Here is a 26802-nt window from a genome sequence, read left to right on the forward strand (position 1 = left end):
ACACATCTGTAAAAACTGTAACAGTATAAACAAGTTAACCACTTAACAGTCAGGCTTTTTTTTTATCTACCTTCCAAAACCTGTGTCTGTGCACCCACACTAATAACATTCTGTAGTCTGATCAAAACCAAACTTTATGGATGGGAAGGACTTGAGCACATCGATGGAAGTTATTTTTATCTGCAATCTTGAAACCAAATGGCTACCATTCAGTATAAGTTCTATCTGTTTACAATGCATGTGTTTAGAGTGCAATCCCAACTAAAATCAAAATCCTGTGTTTTTTTGGGTGGGGGAGATAACAGGCAAAAAGGTGTGATAACACCTGTCAGGTATGCATTCAATGGGATACTTCTATTTTGAACTGCCACCTTGAAACAACATGTCTACCACTCAAATTATAACTGAATCTCAGTGTAAATCTTTTGTTTACAATAATTATGGTCTGATTGAAACAAAATTTACAGTTCATATGAATGGGTATGAGGGCACACTGGGGGGGGGTTACTTTTATTTTGACCTGCTATCTTGAAACAAGATGGCTGTCATTAGTTATAAGAACCACATGTTTAGAATTCATGTTTGTAGTTCTATCAAGACCAAATTTACAATACTTTTTTAGGGGGAGTACACCCCATTAGGTACAATCTCACTGGGATATTTCAAACACTGTTTGAAAAGAATCCAAAAGAATCTCTTCTCTTTTGGTGAAGAATTCCAAAAGCTTTGCTATCTTGGACTTCATTTGGACTGTAAACAGTCTGACCGAGCAACATGTAGTTCTTATCCTAATTCATTGTACTGAAACAAGATGGTCACCATACAATAAGCACCATCTGTTTAGAACTTGTGTTTACACTCCTTTTGGGGAGGAGGGTTAATATGTTAATGCACACCAAAAGTGGGCAAGAGGATAGCTAGAATACACAGAGCCCACAATAGAAATAGTTCAAAGGATCTAGATCCCATTATTCATCTGCTCAAAAGGATATATTCCATTTCTGTCAACTCCAGAGTTCCAAATTTATCACAATATGTGTGGTTAGAATGGAATTTAGATTGGGGAGTTTCACAAAAGGTTCAATATTTTGGTATGAACATGAACATGATATTATTATGAACATGAAACATGTATATTTAAGTAACACTGAAAAATCTGCCATGAAACTTCAAGTTCTCAATGCAGAAACAACTGAAAACCAAGTTCTTTCTATTAGTTTTTTCAAGTAATTCATAAGGGATACTGAGTGTGTGAATATTCAAAATTATGCTGTACAAAAAATTACAAGAACAGTCACGGAAGAATAGTACTGATACAAGCGCAACTTTTACACCTTGTGGTGAAATTGTTTTCACGGTAGTTTTCCTTGTTGTAAGCAGTCATAAGTTGGGTTAGTCATATATGCAAAACTGCTTAGTGAAACTGAGCAATGTACTCTACAATAATTTGAAATTAGCAATTCAAAACACACAAATAGATTGTGCTGACTTTTGTTTTAAGACTGGTAAAACAGCTTCAGAAACATGGCATGGCACAAATGGTATTTGGAGAAAATGCTTTATAAAAAGCACAAATGTTCAGATCAATAGGGAACCCAATGTCCTGACAGACTGACAACTTCTGGCAAAGGATCTAATTCCTAGATATTTTTTCCCTTTTTCCAGAAATTAAACTGACTGAAAGGAAGAAGATTTAGGGAAAAATCACAGAAAAATGCTCAACAGTATTAAGAATCACTGGGCTGTGTGATTCTTAGTACTGTCCCAACAAGAGTACTTTGAAGGAAAACAATACAAAATTAGATAAACTAAATGAATCTTTTGCATTTAAATATATTTGCATAACGTTTGGATCCCTTAATGATATGTTATTTTTTATATTAAATAAAAAATTGAGAAGTTAATTTACTAACCCCCACTTCAACGGTCTATCTAAAGGAAATAAATCATCCTTCATTCTTGGTGAAACACTTACTGTTTAGATTTTTCATAGCTCTTTCCCCATCTTTGCGATTCATGAATGCAACAAATCCACAATTTCTGCCTCTAGCTCTCTCTTCCTCAGACCGTGGCCACATAATCTTGACGCTCGCCAATGGACCATACTTCCCAAATATTTCACATAACTGCTGCTCTGTCATCTGCATTAAAAAAAACAAAACAGTGTATTTAATATAATTTTGAACATAAAATACAGTAAAAATTACTTGGTATCTGAACATGTGAGTATCTATTTTTATTTTTAAAGATAACATGTGCATATAGTCAAAGATTGACCAGTTTTTTTTTTTTTTTTTTTTTTAAGAGGCCAACATTGCTCTTGCTTTTAACCCTTAAGTATGTTTTCAGAATCTGCAAAAGACATTGTACACAATGGTGTCACACTTTGCTACTCCAAGTAAGGAAGGAATAGTGCTGTATTATCAAGTTCTGGCAAAATCTACTGATATTCTACACCAGCTAGTGCAAATTATGGCAAAAAGTAACCTTATCACAAAAGTTCTTAGGGCGTTAAAGTGACCTTCTTGCACCAACTACATGCTGATATTCAGCTAATTATTATTACCAACAAGAAAATTTGTCATGTTAAGGAACTGATTTTGGAAAGCAGTTACAGTACGTGATGATGCATCCAAACTGTATTAAGTGTTAGAGGTGAAAAAAAAATTATTCTAACAATTATTGATGTTCAAAAAGTGTGTGCACAATGGATGCCAAAGATTAGCATTAGTAGAGGCATATGAACTTCTTCTTCCAGTCACATAGCTCCCTGAGGAGCTGTTGTGGCCACCAACAAATTCCTCCAACTGTATCAATCATGTGCTATACGAGCGGCATTTCAAAATGTCATGCCCAAAAGTTCACTGATCCCATCCTTCCACCTAATTGCAGGTCTTCCTCTGCACGTCTTCCGCTCAATTTTTCCTTCCATTATATTCTTCAACAGAAAGTTTTCCCTCCTTACTATGTGTTCAAAAAATTTAAGTTTCTTCTGTCGATGCTATGAAGAAGAATTTTAGGCCTGCCAATGTTATTCAATACCTACTCATTTGTTCTTTGATCAGGATAAAAAATATAGTGTTCTCCTGTAACACCACATTTCAAATGCCTCAATTTTCTACCTGTCAACTCTCTTCAGATTCCATCCTTCATATCCATAAGTGCCAACTGGAAAAATTAACGAATCAATGATTCTCAGTTTCATCTTTAGGGGCAGATCTTGATCTCTCCATAATTTTGTCAGATCAGTGACCAACATTTAAAAGGAAATGGATGAATCAGAAGACCAGAAGGAAAGGGATGAATCGGATTGATCCACTGGATATTGATGGTTCAACTGTTGATGATCCTGCTCAGGCGGCTAACAAACTAAATGAGTATTTTGCATCTACATTCACTCAACTCTAGAAGGAAAGGGATGAATCAGATTGGTCCACTGGATATTGATAGTTCAACTGTTGATGATCCTGCTCAGGTGGCTAACAAACTAAATGAGTATTCTGCACCTACATTCACTCATGAGGAGTTATTCAGGGAGGAGAATGCCAGAGGTGAGTTAAACTCTGGCAGTAAGCCAGATGATTTCGTAATAACTGAGAGGAAAGTGGAGGAGAAGCTGTTGAAGATAAACATAAAAAAGGCACCGGGGGGGGGGGGGGGGAGATCTATCCAGTTATATAAAAGGAGGCAGCAAAGGAAGTAAGCAAACCCTTAGCCATAATTATGAGAGCTTCTTTGGACTCAGGGGAGGTACCCATGGACTGGAGATTTGCAAATGTGACCACAATTCACAAAGGAGGATCAAAGGGTGACACAAGTAATTATAGACCTGTTAGTTTAACTTCTGTTCCAGGAAAATTAATGGAGGAACTGGTTAAAGAAGTACTGCAGGATCATCTAGATAAGACTTCAGTTACAGCTCGGACACAGCATGGTTTTGTTAAAGGAAAGTCTTGCCTGACCAATTTGATTGGATACTATGATGTGGTCAAAAGGAACTCGATGTAGGGAATAACTTTGATATCATATATTTGGATCTTAGAAAGGCTTTTGATACTGTTACACATGGAAGACTGCTGAACAAATTGGAGCAGTGGGGCATTGGAGGCAAATTGCTGCCACAGATAAAGGGATGGTTGAGTGGAAGAAGACAGAGAGCGGTAATCAATGGATACTGCTCATCGTGGATTAATGTTATTAGTGGAGTCCCTCAGGGTTAAGTGTTGGGTCCATTGTTGTTTACTGTATTTATAAATGATACTGATGATGGTGTATCAAGCTTAATGTCCAAGTTTTCAGACGATACGAAGGTTGGCAGGGTTGTTAAGGACACTAATGACAGTATGCTGCTGCAACAGGATCTAGAAAAGTTGAGCAGATGGGCTGAGAGGTGGCAAATGAAGTTTAACATTGACAAATGTAAAGTATTACATATGGGAAGCAGTAACCCCAGAGTAATGTATCAACTCTGTGGTACTACACTGACAGTGGTAGAGAACGAAAAGGATCTGGGGGTAATTGTGCAGGCAGATATGGCAGATGGGTTACGTAAAACAAGACACTATGAGCTACTCTTGCAGACCGTCTGAGCAGTGCAGAAACGGTCTGCAAGAGTAGCTCATAGTGTCTTGTCAATGATATACAGGAATTTTTCTAGCAGGGATAAGGAGGTGATTATCCCCTTGTATAAGGTAATGGTCAGGCCACACCTTGAGTACTGTATACAGGTCTGGAGGCCTCATTTTAAGAAGGATGTAGAGCTGTTGGAACGAGTACAGAGAAGGGCGACAAGATTAGTGAATGGAACAAAGGGTTGCTCTTACGAAGAAAGGCTTAAATTTTGCAAATTACAGTGTCTGGAGACTAGGCAACTGCGAGGTGATCTGATTGAGATGTATAAAGCCTTGAATGGCTTGAGCATGCTCAATGCTGATGGGATTCTGCCTCTTGCTCAGAATAATCACCTGAAAGGGCATAAATTCAAATTGAGGAAAGACAGATGTAAGATAGATGTGCGGAAGTTTGCCTTTAGCCAGCGGGTAGTTGGTTGGTGGAACACACTTCCATCCTTTGTTGTGGAAGTTGATAGCCTAAATAAATTTAAGGTTGAGCTGGACAGGTATTTGGAACGAACAGAGGGGTGAAATGGGAGTGTTTTTCTTTTGGCTGATGCTGCATAAGCTTGCTTTCTTGCATCATATGCTTCTAGTAATGTTAAAAAAAAAAAAAAAAAAAAAAAAACCTAATTTTAGCAATTGCTTGTTGTTTTTAAAATCGTTTGAGCAATCACCATTTTAATTTATTCTTGACTCAAGGTAATAAAATTCATCAACTTCGACATCTTGCCCATTAATCTTCACTTTACTGAAACAGATTATCACCAATCACCATAATTTTAGTTTTACACACATTCAGAAGTAATCTCCTTTTCTCACTTGCTTCACATACTTTCCTTAGAGTTTCTTTAAGATGATCCTTGGAACTGCAAATTAGCACAGTATCATCTGCATGAAGAAGGTTATCATCATTCCTCCAATTTTGATGCCAGTCTTTAAATCTTCCAAAGCTTCACGCATATCTTCGGCATAAAGATTAAAAAGGTGAGGTGACAAAATACAGCCCTGCCTGACACTGTTACCAATTTTGAAAAAGTCCTTGTTTCCCATGTTGGTTCTCACAGTACCTTCCCGTACCTGGTACAGTAGCTTCATTAGCTGAATTATGTGAATTGGGAATTCCATAATAGTCATCGTTTCCCATGTTGAACACAATGTTTTATAGATTATAAAACACAAAACGAATGGAACATTTACTTCTTTGCATTTTTCAATCAGTTGTAGACTTAAGATTTGATCTCTGGTTCCCCTGCCCTGCTTGCTCTTCCAGCAATTCTTCAAGTTTCCTTGAAATTCTGTTTAATATGATTTTAAGAAGAACCTTGCTAGCGTGAGAAATTAGGCTAATAGTCCTGTAATTTGAGCAAATTTTCAGATTTTTTGTTTGGTAAAGGAATGAAAATTGATTTCTTCCAATCTGAAGGCCACCGTTCTGTTTCCCAAATCTTTACAATCATTTTATGAAAAACCTGGTGCCCTTCACACCTATAGCTTTAATCAATTCCGCTGGGATTTCATCAATTCCAGGCGACCTGCCACATGCCAATTCTCTGATGGCTTTTGACTTCCTTCAGTGGAACTGGTTCATGATCACACTATTGAAAATGGGGTGGCAGATCATTAGTATCAGCAGGTGCTCTGAAGAGCTGTTCACAGTAATCTTTCCACCTTCTTTTAATTGCATCTCTCCTCTTAAAATTTCCCCCTTGGGGAAATTTTAAGAGGAGTTCCATCCAAAACATTAAGTTTTGGATGGAACTTTTTAGTGGTGTGGTATTCAATCTCTTTCCACTTCGATTGATATAATCCTGCCTGTCCTAGCTTAAACACTGTTTAATGACTTTGCTCAGTTCCTGAAACTCTTCATTTTCATGAACGCCCTGGGTTTTTGCAATTCTTCTCTGCTCAATAAGTTTGAAATGGCTTCTCTAATCTATGGCTTCCTGATCTTTGACCTCTCTCTAATGTATCTATTTGCTGAATCTTTAATAATGCTTTTTTTATTTTTATTTTCCCACATTTCCTTAAGCAGCATATCGCATCTAGTTCCAATAGTGCATGAAAACGATTGACTGTTTCAAGTATATAATCATTTGGAATATTTTCTACACCCAATTGTCTAGAGGAAACCGTATTCATGATCAGCTTCAGCTTGAGAATGATGTGGAGTAGTTGATGATCACTGCCACAATCTGCTCTAGGAAGTGTCTTTGTTGAATAAGGATGTAATCAATCTGATTCCTTGTTTTATGATCAGGATATTTCCACATGTAGTCTTCTCAGATGTTGCTGAAAGCAGGTATTACATATGACAAGGCTGTTCAGATGACAAAATTCAATTAAACTTTCTCTCTGTTCATTTCTAGTGCCAAGACCAAATCTACCACATTCCATTTCACCCATCTTTCCACTCCAAATGTTGTCTAGTTCTGCCACGAACTTATTTAAGTTGTTGACCTCCACTATGACAGATGAAAGTTTGCTCCAACAATCAGCCACCTTCTGGCTAAAGGGAAATTTCCACACATCTAGTCTACAATGGTCTTTCCTCAATTTGAATTTATGTCCGCTCAGGTGAGTAATCTGAGCAAGACGAAGAATCCTATCAGCATTGAGCTTGTTCAAACCATTCAATGCCTGATACACCTCAACCAGATTACCTCGCAGGTGCCTAGTCTCCACACATGCTGCAATTTGCAGAACTTAAACCTTTCTTGGTAAGAGCACCACTTTGTTCCCCTTCACCAATCTTGTTGCCCTTTTCTGTACTCGTTCCAGCAGCTCTACATCCTTCATAAAAAGAGGTCTCCAGACCTGAATGCAGTACTCAAGGTGTGGTCTGATCACTTTACATTTGTCAATGTTACACTTCAGTTGCCATCTCTCAGCCCATCTGCTCAACTTTTCTAAATGCTTTTGCAGTAGTGTACTACCATTATTGTCATTAACAACCCTGCCAACCTTCATACTGCCTGCAAACTAGGACATTAACCCTGATATACCTCCATCAATATCATTGATAAATACAGAAAACAAACAATGGGCCCAACACCGAACCCTGGGGGACTCCACTAATAACATTAGTCCATGAACAGCAGTGTCCATTGATTACCACTCTGTCTTCTCCCACTCAACCATCCTTTTATCCATAGCAGGAACTTGCCCTTAATGCCACACTGCTCCAATTTGTACAGTAGTCTTCCATGTACAACAGTATCAAAAGCTTTCCTGAAATCCAAGTATATGATATAAAAATTATTTTTTGCATCCAGTTCCTTTGTGACCACATCATAGTATCCAGTCAAATTGGTTAGACCAGACTTTCCCTTAACAAACCCATGCTGTGTCTGAACTATAACTGCAGTCTTGTCCAGATGATCCTGCAATGCTTCTTTAACCAGTGACTCCATTATTTTCTGTGGAACAGAAGTTAAACTAACAGGTCTGTAATTACTTGTGTCACCCTTTGGTCCTCTTTGTGAATTGGGGTTACATTTGCACATCTTTAGTCCAAAGGGACCTCCCCCGAGTCCAAGGAAGCTCTCATAATAATGGCTAAGTGCCTGCTCACTTCCTTTGCTGCCTCCTTCAATATAACTGGCTAGATCCCATCCACCCCAGGTGCCTTTTTTATGTTTAACTTCAATAGTTTCTCCTCCACTTCGCTCTCAGTTATTACAAAATCATTTAACTTCTTGCTTGAGTTTGATAAGCTTCTGTCCTCCACTACCCTACAGAATTCATCATGTGTGAATGTAGATGCAAAATACTTATTCAGTGTCAGCTACCTCAGCAGGATCATCAATCAATGTTAATATATGTGCAAAAATAAAAAGATGTCAATATATGACCAGAAGGTGGAGAGCACTGCTGTATCTAAAGAACATTTTTTTTTTTTTAATGAAAACTCCAGGCATGAGGGGTATTAGAACCTATAAGTTGAGGGTTGAGAAAATGAAAGAAGATACTTGATGACTAGACTTGAATTTCCGTATATTGTAATTTTCAGGAAATGCATACGAAAGAAGGTTGTTCTAGAAAATGGAAGCTGAAGGAATATATGAGGAAGAAGAAAAGTTGGTTCTGTGAGTTTGAAGATGGACAGTAAAAGGATGCTAACTGGTTGCGGCACGTGTTCGGATTGGTTTGGAAGAGAGAGTGGGAATTTCAGAAACCAATTCAGAAGAACAGTGCACATGGAAGTATCTATAGAAAAGGAGAGACTGTGTTAGTAATGGGTCATTAATTAACCTAACTGTCCTCTTTTGAATGGAATCTAGAAGCCTCAGAGATGTTTTGGTGGCACAACACTAGATGTGGGAACAATACAGCCACTCCCCATCTTACATAAGGGTTGCATTCCATGGAACTCTACGTAAGTCGGAATTTCCCTGAATGCTTATGCAGCACTCGCAACTACGTATGCTGAATCTGATTGAAGCAAAAAAGAAACGTTTGATGAACATGTAAATAGAATTATTTATTCAACTCGTGCACAGAAAAAATTACAAACATATACAAAATTACAAAAAGAGAGGAGACAGGCATAATGCCAGCAAGTTTTACCTTTCAAGCATCGTTGCCAGAATTAACTCTCCAGCTGATAAGCAAGCTGCTGTGGAAGTTGAGGGCTGTGGAGATTTAGAAGAGGTTTTTTCCAACTTATCACAAAATTTCTCTGCAGCTGCAGAATCGGCACTGGCGACATCACTGAATACTTTATAACGTTTTGGAAACCAGTGCTCGAACCTATTAAACCAACCATTGCTTGCCACGAACTTGGCTTGGAATTTTCCATACTTAAACTTAATATCTTCAAAAATACTTCTTGCTTTTGCTTGAATGGCCATTGGACTCAGGGGCACTTGCTTCTGAGGCGCACTATAGCCCCAGAAGCTTATGCACCATTAAACCTCCATAACACACACACACACACACACACACACACACACACACACACACACACACACACACACACACACACACACACACACACACACACACACTTGCTTCTGAATCTGATTTTTGATCCATATTATTAATAGCTTTTTCATCTTTGATATAGCACCTGAGCGCTGTTTTGTGATCACTGATCTTAAGTGCATTGATCCTTTAACATGTTCTTTTATGTGTACTGTCCCTTAAAATAGTATTCACTGTCGAAGCAGTGAGACCTAATTCTGTGCAACAGATGACAAACTTTGTCCTGCTTCTTAATTAATCTTCTTCATTTCTAAATCAATTTTGTTTCTCCTAGCACTGCCAGCACTTGCACTTTCCATTGGTCCTTTTCCCTTCACCATTGTAATAAGTAAATAGGAATGAAAAGAAGACTCTGAAAATTTATTTATGTTTTTTATATGATTGAAGATTTCAGTGAAGGGAAACTCACTTCACCATAATACCGTAACGTAAAATCCCACAGAATTCCAGTTATCGGTATTATTGCGAATGCAATAAGATCGAGTTTACTACCCATTTATAACAGACTGCGCTAACAGAAAAGCCCAATAAACCGAAAGTGCAAATTGTTTTTATTGTTTTATGGTAGTGACCTCCAGAAAAATGTATAAGAAAAATATCACAAAGGCATTCAAAATTAATTCTTATAACGGAACATATGATAACGATGAAAGTGTAGTGCAATTTCCATTATAAAAATGACCTTTTAGAGAGATAAATAGCTTAGTTATATAGCGAAAATTTCAACTTCCGAGGTCCTGGAACAAATTATCAAAAAATAATGTGTGATTGGGATCACATTACAATATTTTCACGATACCTCCATTTATTCCTACAGGATGCAAAATACCCTTCCACGATATTTTTAAGTTTGCACCGGTTGTAAGTAGAGTATTACGTAAGCTTGCCTGTATTCCAAGGCAGGCAGGATTTGCAAATTGTACAGAGTGGGCAGCTGTTTCGAAGAAAAGTAATGCAGAGAGCGAAATAGAAAACCCAGTTTTAAGATGCAGAGGAAGTAATATTTGAGATGTGCTTATGCCAAGACAGATTACAAGTCAGGGTAATCCCTAATAGAGATATGTGATCTTGTCTAGAAATCTGAATGTCATTGAAAATAAGCATAGGAGCACAAGAATCCTTTATTGTGAGATAAAGAATTGACAGGACTGAGTTTTAGAAGGATTGAAATCAACTAAGGTAGCTTTGAACTACTGGAGAATTACCTGGAGATCAGCATTTAAGAAATTGTTACTGGATATTCGAGAAGTTTAAGCTGTTTGTGCAGGGCAAGGTTTCTTAAACTGGAAGGTGGAGGTTGAGGGCTGTGGAGATTTAGAAGACCCAACTTTACACTGTTTATCACAAAGTGGTCGTTCTGACCAATGGAATAAATAAACTGCCAGGGATCCTGAGATTACCATTTGTTCCAATTCTGGGGTCAAAACGACCACTTTGTGATAAACAATGTAAAGTTTGTGTTTGAATGACTTTTTTTATATTATCTTTGTTCAATTTTATTTAAAAAACAAAAGTCAAAGAAAAAATATTTATTGCTGTACTACATACTTTGAATGCTGGATGATAATCGGTCCATGCTAAAAAGAGAGTGAATGTTATACTGTTGAACTGACCTTGTAATCATTTGTTTGTAATCCTTATCACTGTTTAGCTAATTTTGTTGAATTAGCTTATTTGCTTATTTTATTCAAAAATGTTTAAAAATGATGTTCTTTCCCCACACATTTCGAAATCAATGATATAAAGAAAATCAAAATATCATATTGCATCATATCAACCTTATGGATCATTTTCTATTTCATTTATTCAGACACCACAGGATTTACACTTTTATAGTCAATTACTTTCTGTAAATCAGAAAACAGTAATTAAAATAAGTTCTATTAAAGTGCAAAACAAGTGGTTCTCTCATATTATGTTTTAATAGAACTGATGTTAAGTTAGGTCAAGCATGTATTTCAAATCAAAGAGTAATACAAAAAGAGAGGTTTGTAGATTAAATAAAAGAAAGAACAAAACATTATCAATACCTGATTTTACCAAATCCATTTATTTCTAATTTATCTGTTGACTAAGAACTTATTCATCATACAGAGTACACTGAAATTCAAAAAATATGCAGCACACTATTTTCCCCCCTCCAAAAGAAAACAATAAACCGTGAATCATACCTTTGGATTAAGATTTCCAAGATAGAGATTTGTGGTACTTGGATCACCAGTATCATAAGACCCATAACTTGGATATCTGTAATCATCAGCTGCAAAGAAATTTTTTGTGTTATTAACAACAGCACAGAATGACACTTACATTTCAAATTGTTTAACAGTATTGAAGTTTAAATTATAAAATAAAAGCTATCCTTCCATCTACTTACTGTTTGAATATTTCACCATATTTACATATCTAACATTGCTATGCTAATGTGTAATTATATGGCAAAGCAATGTTACGTCATGCAAACTGATCAGATTGCTAGCATGTGCAACCTCCCATTAAATTGACTCATTTGTTCTAACCCCTTCTTTTTAAAGTAAGGGTCAAGAAAAATTCTCTGTCTGTGGTTGAGAAGGGGAGAGGTACGTAGGACGAAAACAAAAAGAAATACTGCAATTTATTTTTTATGTAAATACAGTGCTGTTCAAACAACCTGTATCACCCTGCTAATTTCACTAATATTTACACAAATAATCATAGCAATACTGCACTATTTGTATAAATATTAATAATATACATTGGTGGACAAAAATCTGACTAAGGTAATAGTCAAGTTTATAATTAAGGTAAAAAGTTATTTATTTTAAGATGCTCACCTTCAAAATATTTAGGTATGAAGAATGGTGAAAGTAGTTCAAAATACAAAAAAAAAAAAAAAAAAAAAAGCAGATTTTACCTTAATCATAAATTTATCATATCATTTTCCCAAGTGTGAGGATTCCCGAATAACATTAACTTATACTGCATTTTTCCCCCCCAGCATCTTACTGTGCTTTTGAAAAAAAACAAAAAAACTCTCTCTTGGCAACTACGATGTACAGAATCTGCTGCAAAGAATCAGATTCACTAAAGTTGTGTTCTGGCTAAGAGAGCATATCGTATCTCAACTAGTAAAAGATAGAGATTCCTCCCTGTACTGCTGCCATAATGTAGGAATAACAGAATTAACCAGAATGTCAATATGCCATTCTGAATAGTTCAGCTAAGAATAAAAAAGAATGACTGCTTTTGTTTATCTTTACTGCTTGGCAACATCTATTGTTCAGATCATCCAGACCCGCTACAGCTGCAATGTAGTAGTAGTGGCATGTGATGCAAGAAAGCATGTGTATGAGCTTATGCAGCATCAGCCAAAAAAAAAAAAAAAAAAAAAAAAAATCACACCATTCCCTCCAAATCCTATCCAGTTCCTCCTTAAAGTTTTTAAAGTTATTCAACCTATCAACTTCCACAACGACAGATGGAAGTTTGTTCCAACAATTAACCACCCGCTGGCTAAAGGCAAATTTCTGCACATCTATTCTACATCTGTCTTTTCTTAATTTGAATTTATGCCCCCTTAGGTTCGTAATCTGAACAAGTGGAAGGATCCCATCAGAATTCAGAGTGTTCAATCCATTCAGGCCTTATAGACCTCAATCAGATCACCGTGCAGGTGCCTAGTCTCCAGCCACTGCAAATTGCAGAACTTAAGCCTCTCTCTCTTGGTAAGAGGATCCCTTCATTCCCTTCACCAATCTTGTTGCCCTTCTCTGTACATGCTCAAGTAAATCGACATCCTTCCTAAAATGAGGCCTCCAGACCTGTACGCAGTACTGAAGGCGTGGCCTGACCATTGCCTTATACAGAGGGACAATCACCTCCTTCTCCTTGCTAGCAAAATTCCCTATATATCATTGACAAAACCCCATGACCTGCCCTGGCAGCCTGTCTGCATTGCTCAGAAAACTTCATATCTGCCTGCACAATTACTCCCAGGTCTTTTTCATTTTCTACCACCTTAAGTGTAGTACCACACAGTTGGTACGTTTCTCTGGGGTTACTTCTACCCATATGCAGTACTTTGCATTTGTCAAGGTTAAATTTCAGTTGCCACTTCTTAGCCCATCTGCCCAAATTATCTAGATCCTGTTGCAGTAGCACACTGCCATTACTGTCATTAGCAATCCTGCCAACCTTTGTATCATCTGCAAACTTCGACATTAAGTCTGATATACCTTCATCAATATCATTGATAAATATACAAAAGAACAGTGGACCCAACACCGAACCCTGTGGAACTCCACTAATAACATTAGTCCACAAAGAGCAGCACCCATTGATTACCACCCTCTGTCTTCTCCCACTTAACCATCCTTTTATCCATTGTAGCAACTTACCCTTAATACTATTCTGCTCCAATTTGTACAATAGTCTTTCATGTGCAACGGTGTCAAAAGCTTTCCTGAAATCCAAATATATGATATCAAAATTATTTTTTGCATCCAGTTCCTTTGTAACCACATCATAATATCCTATCAAATTTGTCAGACAAGACTTCCCCTTAACAAACCCATGCTGTGTCTGAATTATTGCTGCAGTCTTGTCTAGATGATCCTGCAATGCATCTTTAACCAGTGACTCCATTACTTTACCCGGAATAGAAGTTAAATTAACTGGTCTGTAATTACTCTTGTCACCCTTCGATCCCCCTTTGTGAATGTCAACCAATGAACATTCATAACCAACTGCAGCCAACTCCTGCTGCAGAACTAACAGTGAAGTGAAGAAATTAGAACTAATGTTAATTAGTCCATCTCTGGTCTTAACACATATCTTCATAGGTAGATGGTAAACTAATTTTTGATAACAGAAAACTGGTATTTCAGTCCATTCCTTCTTCAATAGTGGTCAATTCAGCTACTCAGTGTATATGTGTTGGGCAGCCTCACATCTTGGATGTGCTAGAGTTAATCCAAGGTGTTTAACAGGTTTAAAGTCACAGCTCTGAGCAGGCCAATGAAAATTTGATACCCATATCCTCAAATCAAGTCACTACAGACTGTGCAGTACAACACAACGTAATTGTTTGTTTGTTTTTTGTTATTTAGGAGCATTAGCAACTAAGGCCACATTGCTCCGGGGATATGCGGTGGTCATTCCCTGACCTTTCCGCATCCTCCGTATTTGGTGGTCACGGGCTCGAACCCCGGTCTAATCAAGAAGCGTGTGCTACACACTGCTGCTCCTGCCCACCTGGCTACGGAGGCGCCAAATTACAACAGGAAGTGCACCAAGCAAGTTGATGCTGTGCTGTTTGGTTTGTGCACTGCAGTTCATCCAGAAAATCTGATGTGATGCAGCTCCTTATGTATCATTCCTGTACTAATATCGGTTCCTGTATAGTCTCTGAACTCTTAGTTGACAGTATTTAATGAGAATTGATGAGATCTACAAACCAATCTTCCAAGCACCTCTGGTCTTTTTCCATCAGTTTCTACAGTCTATCCAAATATTTCTTGCTGAGTAGCACTATGACATTCCACCCAGTTCTTAAGTCAGCCATAACTGATCTAGGGTAATGCAGTTTTGCACAACGGCACAAATAGATTAGCTGCTAATATTGCAATCTATGACAACTTCCCACTGGAAGTTACTAAGTTCTTGAATGATCTACTTTACTTTGTTGATCTGCTAATTCTGACAAGAACACAGTTGCTTTTACACTTGTCCCCCAATGGACAGTTGGTAGTGCTCATTTTTTCCAAATCTCAGGGATGTCCAAATGCTTTTAGCAACAAAGAGTACATAATATACAACTGGATCTTCATATCATTTCTTCACATATATGGCAACAACAGGTTAACAGTATTGAGAACCCATTGCCTGGTTGTCAGAGGGTAATCGTAACCTCTATTACAGTGTAGAACTCTTCCTGCTAGATACTCATTTTCAGGTACTCATGAATTATTTCATCCATATGTTCATCCTTATGGTACTGCTGTATCATAATAGCAAAAATAGTAAATTATTTATTGTCTAAGTTAAGTTAAGGTGGATCTAAGTTAAGGTATACATTTATACCTTAACTTAGACCCACCAGAGTATATAAATATTGACAAAAAGGATCATTTCATGAAGATTCCAAATCTGTAAATATTTTTAAAATCAGGTAATAATAATAATAACATTAAGATATAAAGAATAAGTATTAAACAGTGCAGCTGAAATAAGAAAAACATAACTAATCACAGTAGACAAATAACCAATCAAACAGTATTTTAAATCTTCCTTTTGAGCATAAACAGAACTGTTTGTACTCAAGAGGAGCTGAAAAGCTCAGAAATATAATTTGATAATGTTAAACATCTGGCAGTTTAATTCAATTGAATTATGGCAACATTCAACACTATTTTCATTTGGAGATTGTTGCAGCATTGTATTATTATTTATTCATTCATGCTAAAATTTGTACTAACATTCTTGCACTGATAATTACAGCCCCCTTTTAATTTTTGCTTAACAAAATTCTTCTGAAATACAGCATTTAAGCTGTTTGTGTCTGTGTGTGGAGGAGGGTGGGTTATAAATTTCGTCACCCATTCTTAAAAAGAGAAAGAAATTATCATTCTTACCCATTTTACAAGTAAAATGAATAAGAATGGATAGAAAGAGTTTGCCAGAGAAGATCCTTCATAAACTGTAAGTATTTGAACATTTTCCGCTTTGATTTTTTTTTGAACACCCAAGTTTGTTTATAAGGATGATGAAGACCATAAGATATTCTATAAGGCATACCATCTTAATTATGTAAGATGGGTGCGAATATGACTTCTTGCAAAATCAATTATCCACAATAATTCAAAAGCATTTTAATACTTTTAATGTAGTTTTTACTTTTTTTTTTGTCGTTGTAATTTAAGGTGAATTCAAATATAGTATTTGGTACTTGGAAAAATTCCTATCACTGCATCTTTATGTGACTTGTACTGAGGGCAGAGCAAGTTTTTATTTATATTTTTTTTGTAGGGAGGAGGGTGGTAACAGCATAAAATTCTGTTTACAGATAATGCTGAAACAGACATGCAAGAACATGCTTTTGGAATAGTCACAGTGTGGCAATTACCGCCCCCCCCATCCATCCAACTGCATGTTTTACTCTCACACATGATATGGCATATTTTTTCTAATTTACAAGGATAAACTAAAAAGTAATGCACATATACACAGTATGTTCTTGTTTATATTCCAGCACAACCACCATGCCAGAGGAGTTTACAATAAATTATCAATAGAAACATAATATTAGCATTAGTAGAGGTATACGATGCAAGAAAGCAAGTTTATGTAGCATCAGCAAAAAAAAAAAAAAAAGCCACCCCCATTTCACCCCTCTGTTCATTCCAAATACCTGTCCAGCTCAGCCTTAAATTTATTTAGGCTACCAACTTCCACAACAAAAGATGCAAGTCTGTTTCACCAATCAACTACCCGCTGGCTAAAGGCAAACTTCCGCACATCTATCCTACAACTGTCTTTCCTCAATTTGAATTTATGTCCTCTCAGGTGATTATTCTGAGCAAGAGGAAGAATCCCATCAGCATTGAGCATGCTCAAACCATTCAAGGCTTATTGAAAAATGTATTAATAGATAAAAAAGGTTGTCTTTAATTTGGTGGATCATTTTTCTTTATATACCCCACTTAACTTGATACATTTGATCCAGCACTTAACAAATTTTTGCATTCTATTCAAGTAAAATTCTTTTGGCTGAGAGGCCAACCATCTCTTAATAGCTGCTTTCTTCATCAGGGTCATATCTGTTGCTTTGGGAATAAAAAGTAACCTGCTGCTAAATGTGAGCTATAAGAATATGGAACAACTTCAAATTTCAGCAACAAAAGTCTTGCCAATGTTGTACAGCAGCTGTAAGGTGGTGGCACACTGCCATGTTGAAGCAACATTGCGTTTCTGCCAGGCTTTACTCATTTAATTCTTCTTCTTTTTTTTTTTTTTTTTGTTCAATGGTGTAGATGTATAATTAATTTACAAGTTCCTTACACTGTCTGTTGTTTCAAAAATCACAGGGGTGAATTCAGGGTTCATTCAGAGACTGACAAGCCTTTCAGGATTCATCCAGAGATTGCAAATCTCTGGATGAATCCTGAATTACTGCGCTATTTGCAAAGATTGCAAATAGCGCAGTATGGTGATTTGTGTAGACCACAGGCAAATATCTCCTTCATGCTAGCTGTCATTTCCCCCAACCATGACTCAATAGCCAGTTGCAATAAAGTTTTTGAGCCACTCAAACACAGTAGGAGGATTTTTACTAAAATGTATCCAAAATTTACACGCATTTATATTAATAATTAGTTTCTTTAAATTAAAACTTGCAGTGAAATCTATTCACAGCTGTAAAGGCCACCTTTTAAATTTCTAACAGGGTTGCACCCCCATCAAAAGATACTAAAAGTGAAACAAACACAGCAGCAAACCTAAAGTAAGTAGATATGAGGTCATGCACTGAGTTTTGTCTCAAACATGAACAAAAAAGAAACAAAATAAAGGTTACACCGTTTGTAAAGGCAGATATTTTAGAATTACCTTCCATATTCTAAAAACTCTCGCAAATTATTTTGCTCTATAAAAGTCTACCAAATTATGTGAAATGGGCCCAGGGTTTACTTTCTGAGTAAAGCCACCTTCATGTGAAATGCTTCACAAGTCTAGTCAGAAACAATACTACAACTGTTTGTTGTTGCTTTATGGAAAAGTAGTTCAGTAATTCACTACAGTTACATGTTTTATCAATAAATTTAAAAAAAAAAAAGTTACATACAGTACATCCTCAAATTTGGCAACACTGGAACTTAGCTCTTGGCAAATTTTTTTGATATCGTAAAGAACTGTCAATAGTAAAGTGCACAACTGTTCAAAGATTACACAAAGAAAAACTTTTTAATGAAAAATAGTTATCATGTACTCCATTAATACGCTATGTGAAAATACCATTCCACGTATACTTTTGTCAACAATTATTTAAAATAGTTATTTTATTTTGCTTCAGAATGCCACTACAGAGTCCACCAAGAGTGTTTTGCAGTTGCACTGCCTTCTCCTAATGTTCTCCACAGGACAATAATAGTTTGCATGTTTGTCAATCTGTGCCAAGGACGTTTTGTGTATGAGTAGAGAGTTGGAACTGATCTTCCCTGTTGATTTTAAACATGGGATTCCAAAGACTTGATAAGAGGAGGAATACAAACATCCACTACAACAAAACTTGATGATTCCAGTGAAAGGATTTGAGGAAAGGTTCATGGCACTGTATGACAGAAATGCCAACTAAGCTGGAGACCCTTTCCAGGTTTGGGGATAGAAATTAATAGAGTAATGCTCCCAATCCACTGCCACCACCTACAGTGAACCCATTTGCTATTACCTAAAACTTTTCCTACTGACAGCAAGACAAGGGATCATGTATCACAAGAGATTGGAAGCTAATTTGGTCTGGAAGATTGTGTTGTTATGGCTTATCCAACCTTCTTTTCTTCCCAATCATGAAATCACCAAAACTTATTTTCCTGCTTATTGGAGTAAGATTTTTTTTTTTTGGGGGGGGGGGAGAGGATATAGCAACGTTTAATTTTTCATAATTAAAATAACAATGCAAGGCAATATGTAAAAAATACACAAAAATAATTCAATTCCTTATAAGTTTAACTTTTGTTCTTTAGTGAAGTAATTACACTATAAACAAGTGAAAAGAAAAACAGCCTTTTTCTTTTCACTTGTTTTTTCAGTGGTTTTAATAGTCCCTTCTATGGTAGCCTGTTCCAATTTAGTTCCTTCAAAATCTTTCTTCTGCAATGCTTTCTTTATACTATTAGTCTCATTCATCTTAATTTCAAACACCTTTATCATCAGTCATAATCCTTCTAGAATGACTAGAATGTTGGATAGCCATGCCTTCCATTGGAAGTCTTGGCTATCCAACAACAGGAGAAAAATTTTTTTAAGTAAAAAATCTCCAGTTGGATTTTTAAGTTGGAGGGGGGGGGAGGAGAGAACCCAATGCCGATCAATTCTTTTATACATTTCATTTTCAGCCTCAAACAGCTAATCTTAAGATATCTATTTAACTTTTAAAGTTGCACCTTTCAGTGGGCTGCATATAGTGAGAATATTTTGACAGGTGATCAACATCCTGTAAAACTCTATCCTCCACTAAGATGGATATGTTCCTGGGATGACAGTGAATAAGGTTATGAACTCAAACACATCATTTTAATGAATTACTATACAACAGTGGAGATCCTTTAACATGTTGAATGCCGACTACGGGTTAATTCGTACTTGGCGATCTGGCCCAGGATGCCAACTACAGGTTAACCCGGACTGGTATGACTTGCCTTTCAGGCGCAGTTACGAGTATATTCGAAGAAAATATGTGCAACTGATGGACAGTTGGCTTTTGGGATAAGAATGAAAAATCAACTACAGCGTCAGAAAACAGAATTTCTCACACACAAAAAAAATATTTTCTTCATGCAAAGATATAGCTTCTCTTACTGCACTGGACAGTAATAGCATGTTCTGTGGTATTTTTTATTTCTCGTACATGCTCGACATGGCTTAGTCGGGTGTGGTTTTTTTTCAGTTGGTGGTATAGCCAACTGAAATTCTAAATAATGAATTTTACGTTCAGACCTAATCTTCTTGGAACATTTAGAATTTTTTCTCCAATCAGAGATTCAATGTAACTTTTCCGTCAAGTTACGGGTTCCACCAAAAAATGTCCGAAATTCAGAGAAATCCGTAACCTGGCTGAAAAGTATGTATGCATTATGCATATATTTCTATAATATATAATGCAGTTTTTTTTGGACATCTGATGGTTTTTCTTAGCGCTGAATAACACGAGAGTATTTGATCTGATTGATCTATGAACCAGAACTGTACGACTCGTCAAAAAGCTCTTCAAATTCCGAGTCACTCATATTAGCATAGAGCTCAAGCTCTTCTTCAGTCAATGGTCTCTTCTTATCCTTGTTTTAGGTTGGTTTTTTTTTGTTAAAAAAAAAACCACATAACAAAGTACTAAATACAACATACATGACAAAGCCTGTGTCACTGTAGCGGATTTACGCACAGCACAGATTGATATACAGAGAATTCTGCGAGTTACAAAATGTTGAGTTAACTCGTAGTTGGCTGTTGCAAAGAATTTTCTATTACATATGCCAACTACGAGATAATTCCCAAGGCTTTTTTTTTACAAGTTTTGGTGATGAATATATATTATAATTTGGGTTTTGAATAATTTAACATGCCTAACTCAAATAGGTGTCGGAGACCAGTTTACCCAAATAAGCCTTGGCAGTCAACGTGTTAACTAAATTCGTTTGAAAATAAAATGCACCTTTAAAGACAATCTTTGTATTCCAATACAATAAAATAGCTAGGTTATATTGTTAAATTTAAATTCAATTGTCTGCAAAGTGAATATGTCATCATTGACCATTTGGAGAGAGCTGGTGATGAAACGTGCAGAATATTGACTTGGAAAGAAAACAGTCTCAAGTAGTAATGATCTGTAGTTCACAAGAGTCACCTTTCCAGGGAAACATTCTAAAAATCAGGAACACTCTGGGGACACCAGGACATGTAGTAATAATGCAACTGTTACTAGATGATGACTTTACACAAAGCAATGGCATTTGTTTGAAAGTAGTGCAATATCAGGGCAACTCGTGTAGAAAATATTTGTACTACTGTGACCAATAATACCATTGCATTAACCAGACATTTTAAATTCTGTTGGCTACAAAAACATGAAAGGACAAAACATCCTCACAACTTCTTATAATTTCAATAAGGCCAAATAACATTAGCTACGTTATAATTTTGAAGCTCTAAACATTTATAATTTTCATTTGCACAAAAGTTCAAAAATAAAACATACTTTGTGTGACACTGTCATTTGAAAAATGAGTTGTATGCCAATGTGATGAAGTGCAAGATAATTAAGGCTCAACTGAAATCTCATGACAACTACACAAAAGACAAATTTCAGTATCAAAGGGTCCATTCTCTAAAACCATTTCAAAAAAAAAAAATTGTGATTTGCAAATAAGTGAATAGAGAGGGTAGGGTAGGGTGTATTTTCTTTCCAATTTCTTGCTGCTGTGTAATGGCTTTGGGTACCCAATAAAAGTTAGATGTCTTTCTCTTCAGACAGTGACAATTTCTCTTTCAGAGAAAAGAAGTTTTCTGTTTCAAAGGAATCAATAGGTAAATAAATTTGTAAAAATCAATGCACTGGATGTGATTGTACTAATAGTGAACACTAAAAACAATAAATAATACTTTCTTTATGTATCAAAAGGAACAATTTTTCATTCTTGGATAAATGACTAAATTCTCATGTAAAATAAAATCATGTAAAACCAAAAATAAAGTGAACATATATCAGCATGTTTTCACTATACATAAACATGAAAGACACTCATTTATTGTAAAATTTGACTAAATCAGTTAAGAGTTGGCAGGTATGCAACTGTCATGACCAAAATGCCCAACTGAAAACAATGATTAAGGAAGCAAGGATAAAAAAAGACACAGGCAGTTCACTTAGGAAAGAGAAAGTAATGTTCAACAGCAGATTTTACCAAAACATTTTGCATCTCTCGGGTTTCACTACTGAGGAAAAAGATGTACAGATGATAATTACTCTAATTATTAAAATACAAAAAAGTTATTTCTAACAGTAATTTAAACCAATTAATAAAAGTATTGGAAGAAGCTTAAATAAAATAAAATACAGAACCCTCCTACAAATCCTATGAACAAAAATCAGACAGGGAGCGGGGGGGGGGGGGGCAATAGGATATAAGGACCACTTGAGAGTCCTGCCTACCACAACCAGGCATTGTGCAACTAACTAAAACACATTAAAAATAGAAATAAATCACTGCAACGGTTTTTTCATGAGTTTGGAAATTTTTATATTATCAGACTGAAGCACTGAGTTCTGTTACCTTAATAGGCAACAGAACTCAGTGTTAAAATCAAATTCAAGTAGAAGTAATATAGTTACTTTAATAACTAATATAGTTATTTATGTTACTTCTACTGGAATTTATTAGTCTGAATTTTTTAACAAATATATCACACTCTTCTAAGAATAAGTCAATCTCTAATTTTATGAAATATTTATGAAAATGTTTTAATCCAAATTTATTGACAGGCTAAAAGCTTAGAAGTGCTGATGAGAAATATTTAAACCACCAGTGACAACATCCTGTTTTATAATGCAAGTGGTCATGCAGTGTTCTAAGAGAATCACAGCATTTCCCTATCTCAGCAGGGAAGTAGTGCAATACTGGGGCAGCTCACTGTGAGACTAGAGATTGCTTCATGTTCAAGTAAGTAGTATATAGCTCCATATGGAATTATTTAAGTATTATTTATGTGAAGCGGTGCATTAGTAATACAGCTTGCCATGACAGTTGTGCGTATGCTCTATATGGAAGGTCTAGGCCATTACAGAGAAACTTTTTCTACAACACTATAAGACTGTTGGGGGAAGTATATTTCAACACAGTAGTTAATTACCATGTTAAAATATTCTCCTGTGGTAAAATCAAATACAGGAATACCTGGCATAGTGCGGTTTCGAACAGCGCGGTTTACAAATCGAAAAAAAAAATTAAATGCGTTACGCACCAATACATTTGATACATACAACAGCCATGCTGACTGTTGAAATCCCGGAAAAAATATCTTCGGTAAAAATATCCCATTTTCTTGTTAAGATACGTAAACGTTTGATTATAATTTATATGATTTTTTGCAAATTTTAATTTGTGATTTTTACCGGGGCGCTTAGCCTAGGGTGTTTCTCCACACTTGACGATGTTTTTAAATCACGAACTCGTTTACCTATTTTAAAACAGCTGGATAGGGGGTAAACACCCTATCTCAGCTAAGACCCCCCCCCTCGACGACACAAATCAATGAGAAAGAAAACGCTCTCGCCTTCACCGAATCACAAAATTCGACTGTACAACCAATCCATTTTTACCGGTTACTGACTGTTGTCACAACTCCCATTATATACGGACTCTGCTAGCATTCATACATTAGTAAACACTCTGGATTCCGAGCAGTGAGGTCGTTGATTGTACGTAAGCTGTACAAATATTTTTCGCTGTGTATTTTTATTAAAGATTATTTTTTAAAAACGTTACACCTTTATACACAAATATGAGTGGAAAGAAGAAATGTAATGGCGTTGAGCATTCTTCTAGATCCAAACATCAAATGAGGTATGAAAGTAAGGCACGCGTTGCAAAATGATATTCGATGTTATAAAGAGATGTATGCAGATAAAAAGAAGAAAAAACTGTGCAAACTAAGCTGATCAGTTATTTTTCAAAATAAAAATACAGTACATACTTCACTTATATTCTTTTGGTATGTACGTACTGCAATAAAAATCATTCTATTGTACTTACTAGTATTTTTCATTTTTATCATTTTAATTTATTTTCTTGCAAGAACTTTGTGTGCATCAATTTACAGTAAACAAACACCTATATATTTTTGCAACTCGACCCATATAATCAAATTGTCTGAATGCATTACATTAAAATACATACTAATACCACGATCAGCGCAGTTTCGCATAGCGCGGTATTTTTTTTGGCATGAATTAACCGCGCTATGCAAGGTATTTATGTAATTAAAATTTATATGCTTTATTGCATTTGATTTTGATTATAGAGAGCTTTCTGCTCACACTGAAGACAAGTATGCAAGCAGCTTAAGGCTTGTGTTTATGTTCAATTCACAGGCAAATACCAATCCATGACTCTGTTTAAGTTGCTAATATCTTTTTATATTGTATAGGAAAAGGCAAATCTACTATACATTTAAAAATGAGACACCACTGGACTGGCTGTTTCGAAGCTTATTGACCTCTCGGTGTTCTAGTGATTAAGTGTACATATAACAGTCGTTATGCATTTAAATGGCAGTTTTACCCCCATATATCAATATACCACTTGGCTGTTCACTTAGAAAAAGATTTACTAACAGATACTATCTGTCAGCTGATGAGAAGCTGGTAAGCTTCAAAACAGCTGTTGTGTATGTTTCAGTTTTTAAAATAGAATTATCATTAGCCATATATATATATAACTGGCTTCCTATGCTACCTGATTTACTTATTCAGTTGCTTATTTCTTTATCAAATCACCCATCTTCATTAAAGACTATTTCACATTACAAAATATTACTACCTTCCAAATTTTGGATATTTAGTCCCCAGATCAAATTTCACTTGCCAAGAATCTGAATATAAATTAGTCTTTGTATATTATTAGTGTGTGAAATTTTTTTTTTTTTTTTTGACTGACTTATTCTTGGAACAATACAACAGTATTTCATTGCCATTTAAATTATCTTTTTCAAATAAAAAGTTTTTCTATAAAATTTAAGTATTTTGAATTAATAATTAGCAATATTTTTCTTAAAGAAATATGTTAAAATTGATGTTATCAAAATTATTAAAAAATAATAAATAAATATACTTGAAAAAATACTACTATTTACAATTGATCTGGGTGTTATTTTGTTTACCAAGCCTAATCTGTACATCGACTGGATCCATTCTTCCAGATTTTACTTGTTCTTTCAGAGCAGTTTTTAACCTATGCCGTTCTTCACGTTCTTCTTGTATACTATAAAAAGACAGAGATTTAGGAATACTGCCATGAAAATCCTATAACATATGAAATCGAAATTTCTTAAATTCTCTCCAAACATGAATTAATTTTTAAATACTTTTAATAGAAATTTAATAGACCAAGCTGACATCTATAATTTAAATGAAACAATTTTATTAATTATTATCACACAACATTCAAAGGAGACAAGTTGCAGTGGGAAAAGAAAAATTGTTTTTCTTGGAACTAAAAGAACAGTTCTGATAATAATTTTCATCCTATATAATTGTAAAATTTGTTTTTAAACTCTATTACAGTAAAATCTCGTTAATACAAACTCGGTTTATATGAAGCACTATACGAAAAACCTATCATTCCCCATCATATATTTACAACGAATATGTAAATATATTCGTTTATTACAAAATTCGGTTAATATGTATTACAAAGTTCTTTTTCACCCCGTGAGAAATAAATATTGCCATTTTGTATGTTTAATACAAATCTTGGCAGAGCGATCCGATTATTGCCCCCAGCCACCTGGCTCCCTACTTCCCGAAGGATGGCACTGACTTGTTAGAAATTAGTTTTGTGTAAACAAAAGCAGTTTATGGTAGCTACAACATCAAGTGCACTGTGAAAAACATCTTTCTGAAGGATGAGTTGTTAAATTAACAAAAGAATAAAAAGTTTTTCTAAGTTGTTTACATGCACTCCCTTGCTCTCCATGGTAATAAGGTCAGCTGCAATTGTTACCCCAATTCAAAGTCTTTTGCTATTGTATACAGCAATCTTATTTTTTGTGTCATTTTTTATCTGAACTGATGTCTTTTTTGGAACTTGTGTCTTTAAATTAATTTAAAATTTGTTTATATTAAATCTTATCTAGCAGTGTTATGGCGACAAAATGTAGGCAGACAGAATTAAGCTTGGAAATTAAACTAAAAATTACACAAGAGGCTGACAGGATGGAAAGAAGCAAAATGGACACTGCAAAGGAATACAACATCCCTTTATATCCTACTTTATCTACAATACTGAAAAACCGAAAAAGACTTGAAGAAGTGCGTGACACTGGAGCAGCAATGACAAACAGGAAACGAATTTGTGGTGCAAAACACGAGGAGCTTGAAACAAAACTTTTTGAGTGGTACCAACAAATGCGTGCATCTAATTTGCCAATATTAGGTCAGATTATGCAAGAAAAGGTAAATTATCTAGCTCAGCAACATGGGATTAGTTACTTTAAATGCAGCATCGGCTGGCTCCAAAGATTTAAAGACAGGAATAACTTGGTTTCGCGAAACATTTGCGGTGAATCTGGACTAGTCGACAAAGAAAAGGCTACAGACTGGCTGTGTTCTGTATGGTCCATCCTTGAAAAATATGAGGCAAAGGATATTTTTAATCTTGATGAGACAGGTTTATTTTATAATTTGCTGAAACAAAACATTTGCTGTTCGAGGAGAGTCTTGTCATGGTGAAAAATTAAG

At 35.6% G+C, this 26802-nt stretch overlaps 1 protein-coding gene across 2 annotated transcripts in view; it reads right to left on the minus strand.

The window, feature by feature from the left end:
• Positions 1–26802, minus strand: part of LOC150091801 (U2 snRNP-associated SURP motif-containing protein) — a 333597-nt gene that overhangs the window by 224451 nt on the left and 82344 nt on the right. The window contains exons 6-8 of one of the 2 annotated variants that reach the window (XM_090385786.1): positions 25224–25324; positions 11771–11859; positions 1976–2141 (exon numbers count right to left, since the gene is read on the minus strand). In XM_090385786.1, coding sequence (XP_090241912.1) covers positions 1976–2141; positions 11771–11859; positions 25224–25324 — 356 coding nt within the window. Of the gene's footprint in view, positions 1–1975; positions 2142–11770; positions 11860–25196; positions 25325–26802 lie in introns of both variants that reach the window. The other variant, XM_090385781.1, reaches the window with a different exon arrangement.

The sequence above is a fragment of the Mastigoproctus giganteus genome, chromosome 1 (assembly GCF_048544385.1).
Source record: "Mastigoproctus giganteus isolate SK-2022 chromosome 1, ASM4854438v1, whole genome shotgun sequence".
Lineage (NCBI taxonomy): Eukaryota > Metazoa > Arthropoda > Arachnida > Uropygi > Thelyphonidae > Mastigoproctus > Mastigoproctus giganteus.